This window comes from Vigna angularis, chromosome 7 (genome assembly GCF_016808095.1).
Source record: "Vigna angularis cultivar LongXiaoDou No.4 chromosome 7, ASM1680809v1, whole genome shotgun sequence".
NCBI lineage: Eukaryota > Viridiplantae > Streptophyta > Magnoliopsida > Fabales > Fabaceae > Vigna > Vigna angularis.
In genome coordinates, this window is record NC_068976.1 from 35,122,227 (window position 1) to 35,132,126 (window position 9,900).

Sequence of the window (9,900 nt, forward strand, 5' to 3'; positions counted from 1 at the left end):
ATAGGATATTCTATATTTCTATCTATATAATTCAAACACAATTCAATATTTTTTTATTAATTATTTAATTATTTTTTCATATTATTAACCGTTTTGTTGTAATATCAAATTTGCAAATTAGAAATAATCATAATACGTAAATATAATATAAATATTTCATTTATAAAAAATAATAATTATATTATTTATTTTCTAATCAAAATATTAAATATAAAAAAAAAAGCATCTGACCTATATGCGTACGAAAGAGTCTCAAACTAGTTCTTTTCTAAATCTGTTTACCTTTGTTCAACTTGTTTTATTGTTTATTTAAATAGATATATTTGAAAATTTTATTTTGATTACAATTGGACCAATATCCTGTAATCAAGTTTATAAAAAAAACAATGAATACAATTTATACTAATAGTTATTATTAAAAAATAAAACACTTTTTCTTAAATCTACTACTAAAAATGGATTGTTTTATCAATGTGATTTTAACTCATACACGAAAATCTAGCATATTAAAATTGAAAATATTAGTATTACTAACTAGCCTAATAAGGAAAAGAACCTATCATATATTATTGTTCTACAATATTATTTATCTTTTTATCGATCAATTTTCTTAATAAGGACCTGGATTAAATATTTTAAGTTTCTCCCAGTGATCATGAAATCTATTTGATTTCAACATTTAATGAGCCAAAATGAAAGTCCACTTTCAATCATTTTTCAATGAGTTTGTCAAAGTCAAACCGTGTAGAAACAAATCAACTTATCGACCTTTATTGTTTTAAAATAAAATAAAGTATAATTTTTATGTTGCTAATTTATTTTATGAACTCATTTCTTGTAACATTTTGTAAAATTTCAGAAAATGATATTTTAGAAGTGGTGGTAGTTTAAAAATAGTGAGATTCGATTATTTTAATATTAAATGTGTTATTTATAAATAGTTTTGTTATAAAAGAGTTTATTATTTAAAACGTACCATACAAACTACTTTTCTAGAATTCTCTACATACAAACTAAGTTTCGACTCTTTTTTCCCTTCTTTTCTAAATCTGTTTTAGAAGAATCTGGTATTGTTGCATGTGTAATCATGCCTCTCTTACTCGTTCTTGGATCATCTAAATTTCTAAGGACTTTGTCCGTTTTCAATTTGGTGTTTCGTAGGTTCGTCTAGAATTTCCTTGCATTTCAAGCAATCGACAGAACATTCTTTGAGTTAGGTTGTTTCTTGTGAGGTAAGGGAAGCTAGAACTTGTGTAAGACCCGTATTTTTGGGACATGGTGGTTACCCACCTTTTTCATTATTGGGATGCAATAATTAGAGATGCATAAGTCTGGAAGCTAAGAAAAGGAGAGGGGGCTCATTTGTGGTCGTGAGGGGAGAGCAGCCAGAGGAAGGGAGCCCTTCCTTCCATTTTCAACCATTCAAAATAGCACCCATGGGAAGATGTACCAACTTCAGAAGGGCTGAGAGGAGGATCTGGGTTGGGCAGCTGGTGAGAGTGGAGTCCTTGCAGCAAGATCTGGGAGAGGAAGTGAAGAACTGTGAGGTTGCAAGGAGATCTTGATTTGCACGTCTGGGAGGAGATAGATCCCAAAATTTACAGGGAAGTCTTCAAGAGGTAAGGGGAGTTTGATTTATTTCCTTGATTTTTGAGATATTTTGTAGTTGCTGCAAATCTGGGTAAAATTTGGGAAAGAAGGGGTTGAAAATGGAGGTTTTCTGGGTTTCTGGACTCTGGTGCGTTTCTGCAGAATTTCTGCAGAACGCGCGTACATCCAATTTTGGTGAATCAAAATTGGACGTTCGTTCCAACAGTGCTCGACCAAATAGTTGTCGGCCAATTTCTGGACGTTCGGTAATTGTTCTGAGCGTCCGCCCGAATCAGCCAACCTAGAACGTTCGTCCACTTGGTGCTCGACCAAATAGTGGTCGGCCAAATTATAACGTGTAGAACGAGCGTTCGGTCAGCTAGTGCTCAGATCGGACAATTTAACCGTTCGGTCTTGCCTCCTCCAATAACGAGCGTTACGTTCGTTCTGGGCTTGATCTGTGGGCGTTCGGTTTTGTATTCTCGTGTAGCGAGCGTCAGCGTTCGTCCTTGAGTTAGTTAATATCAGACGTTCGTTAATGATATTATCCAGTGAAATAGAGATGTTAGACGTTCGTACTTAGCTTAGTATTCGCATTGTACAGATTGTGAGCGTTCGTTATCAGTTGATATTCTAGGTTTCAACTTGAGCGTTTGTCCCTAAATTGACATCCACTATGAGTAATCTTGGGCGTTCGGTGTTGAGTATTAGTGATTGTAGTCGTTCGTCCTTAATATGGATTTTTAGGGTTGAATCCTGAACGTTCGGTTTTTATGATATAAGTAAACGTTCGACAATCGATATTCGTATAATAGTGACTATAACTATCGGTTTTTGGTAGTCTCAAATCGTGATCCTTAGCGTTCGGTTCTAATAATAGTAATCGTTCGGTTTTGATGAGGTATTCTCAGGTTTAGTTTGTGAGCGTTCGGCCTTAAATTGATATTCTAAGTTTGAATCGTAAACGGTCGGTCTGAGGTGTTAATGATTATAGCGTTCGGTCATAAGTTAACCTTCTTAGGTTTGAATCTTGAGCGTTCGGCTTTTTGGTATAAGTGAGCGTTCGGTTTCTGAGAATAAGTGAGCGTTCGGTTTTTGGGTATAATTGAGCGTTCGGTTTTGGGTATAAGTTAGCGTTCGGTTAAGTTTTGATTTTAGCACCGTTCGGTTATCTGTTGATTTATGTCGTTCGGTCAGGCCTCTTTTAATGACGTTCGGCAAAGTGACTTAGTGGTTCGACTAAATATCAGAACGTTCGTTCTTAACTTGGAATTCTTGGTTAACAATCTTGAGCGTTCGGTTTTAAGTGTTCGGTTTGAATCTTGAACGTTCGACCTTGGTTAATTGTGAATGTGAGCCTTCGTCCTCGATGGTGTTAATCCTCAGGAAGTACTCGTCAGAGGTAACGTACGACTAGACTTGATCTCGAGCGTTCGTCCTTTGAGGCTCGGTTTTATAACATTTGGTGTCCATAGGCAGCGTTCGGTCGTTGATGATGATGGATCCCAGAACGTTCGTCCAGTATTCGAGTTGGAAATAGCGTTCGGCAATAATGAATGAATCCGTGGAAGTATTTTGAAGCAATTATTGAGAATTATTGGTTATTTCCTTGATCCAATATTGGTTTATTTATACATATTATTGAGAATATGTATGAATTTGTGATTGAGCACGTTTATTCTGTTGGAGGTGGTACATACACTATGTTATTTACTTGTAACTTCGTCTGTCTTTTGAGCATTTTTGCTAGTCTCACGCGTGAGACTGAGATTCGAGTGTCACCTTCTTCTGCGCGAGGAGGTGAATGTCTCGTCCAATGACTTCGGCTCGTGTTGAGTATAGTGCATCGTTACGCGTAGTATCGATGTTTTTACTCGTTAGTCCTTGAGGAGTCGGGGAGATAGGTCTGAAGTCGCGATGGAAGACGGCTCGGGTCGCCTGTTATTAAGAGCAGGTTATGACGACGAATTACAAGTAAACGACATTAGTTTATGAAAGACTAGTCTGCATCGTCACGTGGGTCGATTTATCATGGGAATTGTTATAGTATATGTAATGGGTTATGATGTGATGCTTCTGGTTATTCTTCTTGCATGTTGTGGCTGTGGTTTCCAACCGTGATGATCGTACTGGTACGGGAGAGATGGTAGTACAGATAAAACTGGATTTGGAATAATTCTTCGAGAGAGACGGGAAGTAAAACTTGTTGGGTCTTTAGGTAGTAGCGTGCGTTATTATTAGTGACGTCCGGTCTTGGTATTATTTTACTTTCGGGTAGTAGGCGTTATTAGGTAACGGTTGATCTTGATGTTAGTTGTTCTCAGGTAGCTAGTGTCCGGTCGTATTTTGGTACCCTGTGGTTTAGTTTGATTACGTTCGGTCAATACTGAGGTGTTCAGTAAGGTACTCTAGGCGTTTAATCCTGACTCAAGCGTTCTTTATTCTAGTGTTCTGTCTCGTAGCGATGGTTCTTAGAGAATGATCTTTATTGGTGATGTTGCTCTGAGGTTGCAATCATTTATGAGGAGTGACCGGCCTTGATATTCGTTGAAGTAGCAATCGATTAATAAATAGTGATTAGTCGTGATGATGCATGATTCAGGCAGTGATCATTCATAGGTAGTGCTCGGTTTGGAGGACGCTTGTCTCAGACAAGGATTGTTAACGGTTAGCGGTCGTACGTAGGGAACATTCGGCCTCGATGAGGTTACCTTCAGATAGTGTTAAATCCAGTAAAGTGATCAATTAAGCGTTCGTCCGAATGGTACTTAATCTGTGGTGTGCGAGATTTGATCTTTGAGGGATCGTTTGAATAGTGTTCAAAATAATAGTAATTGTTCTAGTAGAGTGCATTGTCTCAGCGTGAAGTCTAAGTGTTTGATCTTGCTAAGCATTCAGTCTCTTGGTGTGCATCCTAATGGTATACGGTCTAATAGCGTTTGGTGTCTAGTGTCGAGCCTAAGTGATCAATCTTAACATTCGTATAATCAGTATTCGATCTGGCGTTCGGTTTCTAGCGTTCGGCCTAGTGTTTGATCTCAGTATTCATTATGAGTGTGTTCGGTCATTATGGTTTTCTGAGTTTAGCGTTCGACTCAATTGTGCATGATCACCTAGCGTTCGTTCATATGGAATTCAGTCTAATAATATTCATCAGATAGCATTCGGCGGATAGCGCTCGACAGATAGTGTTCAGCAGTTAGCATCTGTCCAAATAGTATCCGGTTAGAATGTTTGGGGAATAGCTTTGTCCAGTAGCTCATCATTGTATCTTCCGTATGAGTGTCTAGTAGAAATTTTGGTATGTTGGTGTATGGGGATGTCTAACCTAAATATTATATGATGTTTATATCAAAACAATTATGCATATTTTATAAATGTTATATTGCATGTTAGCTCACCCTTACTTATTTGTGCATGTATTGGAAAAATCATATTTTTGCAATGATCGTATAACGTTTTTGTTATACGGGAGCAGATGAAGGGATGTCGCATGATCTGGTGCAAGTGCAGGAAGAGATGGAAGAGTGTATTAGAAGGATTCAATGTTATCTTTACTGTTTTGTCTGAGCTGTAAACTTATAGATTTGAGCTTGAGGTTCGGGGTGTTACCGTAATTGTATTATTGTAATGTTTCAAGTTTTGTTTTTTAAAAAAGGGCAAAATTTTTTTGGGGTGTTACAACTTGCTTTAGATTATTGGGTTGGGTTTGAACTTAATATATTTATGTAGGATAAATGAATTACATGTATTTGAATTAATTGTTCTAATTATGTTTGAGTTTAAATAATGATCCAAGGTGGTTTAATGTTTGAATGCTTGGTGTGATATGTTTAGATTTTTTACTGTTATAATTATGCATCTTGAGGTTGTATTTGGTTTAAATGGTGATCTTAAAGTGGTTGGAGTAATTGAGAGTGAATTACTTGAGTTTCAAGCTTAAAAGAGAGGTTTTTGTGAGTGAAATTGAGAATTTGCTATTGGAGTGAGATGACAACTGGTCTAACACTGTTATGTGGTTAATTAGGACTTGTTAAAAGAGTTAGATGGTTGAAATCTGATATGGAAGAGGATTGAGGTTCATTGTTGAAGTTTTGAAGTGTATTAGTGGAAAAAGCGGGGGTTTTGAGTAGTGAGAATAGGAAGTAAGAGGCGTTGAATGTTTTGGATAGTTAGGAGTGTGTTATAAGACCCATTAGGTCTTGTCTAGGCATTTAAATGAGAAAAATCTGTTTGTGCCACCTTAGGGTGAGTTCTTAGAGGATTTTGGCCAAATTTAATGTTTTGAATGGTAAGATCTGGAAACAGAGTGACTGTGAGAAATCTAAGATGTTGGGGTGTAGTAGCAGGTGTATTTGGACCTGGTTATGCAGTTGGGAAATAGATATGGGAGTTAGAAAGTGTAGATTTGAGTTTGGGTAGCTTATATGAGTAAATTTGAGTTTTCATATGTCAATTTGGTTTTGGAGTGATCAATTCAAATTAGAGGTCTATTTTTAGATGTTTCTTAGTGTCTAAGAGTGTTTATGAGTTATTTAAACTTGTGTAGAAGGTCACCAAATTCAAAATAGGTGAATTTTAAAACCTGATGCAACGTTGGGCGCCCTTTAAGGGGCCCCTAGGCGTCATTTTTGCAAGAAGAACTCGCCTGAGCGCCCTTTGAGCGCCTCTGTTCCAGGGGTCTGGCGTTCGGGTGCCCCTTTTGGGGCGTTGAGCTCTACTCAACAACTTTTGTTTTTTCTTTCAATTTCCAAGATCTCAAATTCGGAGTTTCGGTTATCCGTTTTAGACGTTTTTTTGTCGTTTTGGGGGTTTTGGACCCTTTCGGAGCTTTTGGTGAGGGTTTCAAAGCTGTTTTCCTTACCTAAATGTGAGTGTCAGGATACCAAGAAGAAATTGTGTTATTATGTGACTTCTGATGACTTGTAGGAGTGTTACTAGTTGTTTAATGTATAATTCGAGGTTTCATGTGATAGTATGCAATGTTTTTGTTAAGTGTATATATATATATATATATATATATATATATATATATATATATGATTATGAGAGGGATATGTTGATGATGAATATGTGGTTGATTAAGTAAATGGTTGATGAACGTAATTTCATGATTCTCGTGGAGAGGATACATGATGGTGTATGTTGTTGTTGTATGAATGTATGAAGCTTTGTATTGGTGGTTTATCCTGACACTCTCAATAACTCCAACTTAAGTAGAGATGGATGGTTATGTCATGGAGAGTAGCAAGAGGTCTTAGCTTGAGGGGCCTTTTTCCAGTGGACAAAAGGACGTTTGAGGACTAATCTTGTGAGTGGTAGGGTGAAACCCATTGGTAAGGAGCAATAGAGACCACCACAAGTGCAAGAACCAACATAGTTCGACATTCATATTGTATCGAGATGGTCAAGTATAAGTTTATGGCATGTTGATGGATGTTTATTATGTGTATAATATAATGTATAATGGAAAGTTTATTGTGTTATGATGCACTATTTTACCACTAACTTACCCTTGCTTCTGTGTTGTCTATCGTATGTTGCTTTTCTCTTTGCGATGATCACCTTAATGGTATGAGCTTTGGGATGCAGTCTTTTCAGTTCTTCAAGAAAGAGGTGAGGGGAAACAGATGGGAGGCCAGATAATTCTATAGGTGTAGATCTTGTTTTGTAGGTTTGTTTTCTTATAGTGGTTCCAATATCATATATGTAATATTTCATTTTAGTAGTATTTTACTATTAAAAATGGGATGTTACACATTTGCAAACAAAAATATACTCAAATCAAATTTAGACTATGTTATTAATATGATTTAAATTTTTAATTAAATATGTCAATATAAATTAATCTTGTGACATGAAAAGCTCATTTAAGAAAATACACTAGTGTAGAAAAGGCTTTTAACGTTTGTTGTTTTGGGCTTTTTACGTCTGATCCCGACCCGACGTCTTTCTAGGAGACGTTAATGAGACATCAAACCCCACAGTCAGACGTCTATATAGACGTCGGACTACACAGGTCAGATGTCTGCTGTGGGAGATTTAGTGGGCAACCTGCGTCATGGAATGCAGCTTATCTTCAAGCGCTCTTTGTATTTCCTTTTGTTCTTGTAGTTGCTTCATGAATAGTTGCTCCATTGATCTCATGCTTTGGTTGAGTCTTTCCTCCCACTAAAGATCCATCTTCCTCAATGCCTCCTGACTCATGGATTGAGTGTTTTTTTGTTTAGGGCCAAAGTAGTCACGAAGACCAAGCACACGAGCAAAACTGTACCAAAACGCAACGAAAACGCATTTTAATCAATTCAAATGAAAGATAATTCATCAAAGATTAATGTAATCGGAGTAATATTAATTTTAAATGGTGCAAAAGTGAGAAATCGAACCTTAAAATCGTAGCCCACAGAGAGAAAACGCAAGGAAGATTATGAATAGTGAGTGCGCGTAACTACTACCTCGCACGCAAGTTTGGTAATAGCAGACCATTAGACGTCAGGTCCCTTGCCTAGCTGACATTTAAAGCATTTAAAAATTTATTTTGGCGCACACTTTGGACGTTTGGGATGGGGGTGACCGATGTTTAAATGACTATAATTGTCAGAGTGGCGGGATCAGACGTCTAAATTGAGTCAAAAATTGACTTTTTAGATTCTGGGCTGAGTATTTAGACGTTTGGCCCTCCCATAACGGACGTCTAAATAGAGTAAATTTTTTTTTTTACTTTTTCGTTTAGTTTTGGCGTCCAGTCAGGGGAGCCGACGTATATGATTATTTAGACATTTGCCCACTAGTGCAGTGAAGGGAAACAACATCGGTTGTTTTTGTCAATACGTTTCGGTTGTGGAACCGAGGCATATACGGACGAGGTAAAAAGATGGGAGACTTTTGGCCTCGGTTCCAATCGAGGTAATATCTCAAAGGATACTACCTCGGTTCTTCAATAACCGAAGTAGTAAGGAAGAAAAAAAAGGGGGAGGGTGGACCTATGGCATCGGTTCTAGGTTGAACCGCTGCCAAAGCCCCTTTGTTTTTTTTAAAAAATCAGTATTGGAGAAAGAACTGATCTTGAAAGAAAGGGAAACTCTTGATGTGTTGAAAGAATTGGAAAGTACCAAAAAGCTTGTTGAAGAATTGAAATCAAAGATACAGAAGGAACAGTCTGAAGTGAAGTTCCAACGATTGAGTTCTGAGGCCGAGAATTTCAAAATAATGGGAGAATCTGCAAAAGTAGAAGTTCTGAGAACAATGTCCGAGATTGAACAGACAAAAACCATGATAAGAACGACTAAAATCAGATTGGTTGCTGCTAGGAAAATGAAAGAAGCTGCAGAAGCTTTTGCCCTTGTAGAAATTAACGCATTATCTAATAATGAAAATGAGAGTTTACCTGGAAATCAGATTACTCTTTCATTTAAAGAGTATACCGTTCTGACATGCAAAGCCCATGATGCAGAGGAACAATCTAGGAAGAGAGTTGCAAATGCAATGCTTGAAGTTGAGGAAACAAATTTGTCAAACATGAACATTTTGAAAAGGGTAGAAGAAGCTAAAGAGGAAGTTAAAACCAGCAAGAAGGCCCTTTTGCAATGACTTAAGCAACATAACAAGCAAACTTGGAGACCTAACACAGAAATGCAGATTCAAGAACAAACAAAAAAATTGAATATCATTCAGACCTTTAATCAAACAGTTCATAAGCAAAAATTGAACTATTGAAACTAGCCAAGCAATGCTCCATCAGTGGCGCACCAACATGTTCGAAAATATCCAGCTGAAAAACCAGATTCGAAAGTGCATCAAACACCGAAATCAATAATTCTAAAGAAGCGAGAAAGGCAAGAGCGACCTTCGTCCTTAAGCTGAAAATGGGGGAAGAAGCACCAACGACGACGGTGGCAGCTAGGCAACGACGGCAACCGGGGTGACGACGACAGACTGGGCGACAACGGTGATGACTGCAGGGACGAAGGCCGCGAGGGAGAACGAAGAAACTTCAGCTATACAAGATGAAGAAGAGAGGCCGCGAGGAAGGAGGAAAACAGAGGTTCAGCCGAGGAAGAAAATGGAGGTTCAACAGGTGGTGATGGCTAGAGAGAAAATGCAGTAGAGGGAGGAAATGCACAACGGAAGCGGAAGAACGAAGATGCACAATAGGTTAAGTGGCTACGCGAAAAAGTGTGAGTGAGGATATGCTTCGGTTATTCAACTAACCGATGCCTTAGCTCCAAACATATGCTTCGGTTCCACCAACTAACTGACGCAATAGCACAGTCCTGAGTGGTTTGCAGTGGGGTTGTAGGATGTGGCAAG

General features: G+C 37.7%; 1 protein-coding gene across 1 annotated transcript; it reads left to right on the plus strand.

Moving 5' to 3' along the window:
* The first annotated feature begins 1,436 nt into the window (after positions 1-1,436).
* LOC108336712 (WEB family protein At2g38370) lies at positions 1,437-9,180 on the plus strand. Its single transcript, XM_017573177.1, has 2 exons — positions 1,437-1,542; positions 8,636-9,180. The coding sequence occupies exons 1-2, from the start codon at positions 1,437-1,439 to the stop codon at positions 9,178-9,180; spliced, it is 651 nt and encodes a 216-aa protein (XP_017428666.1).
* The last annotated feature ends 720 nt before the right edge of the window (positions 9,181-9,900 follow it).

What these genes read in the sequence shown, in the direction of transcription:
- LOC108336712 (XM_017573177.1), top strand. Translation starts at nt 1,437, where the DNA reads ATGGGAAGATGTACCAACTTCAGAAGGGCTGAGAGGAGGATCTGGGTT. An exon ending in GGGAGAGGAAGTGAAGAACT is followed by an intron (nt 1,543 to 8,635) that starts GTGAGGTTGCAA and finishes TTAAAAAATCAG; the next exon opens with TATTGGAGAAAGAACTGATC.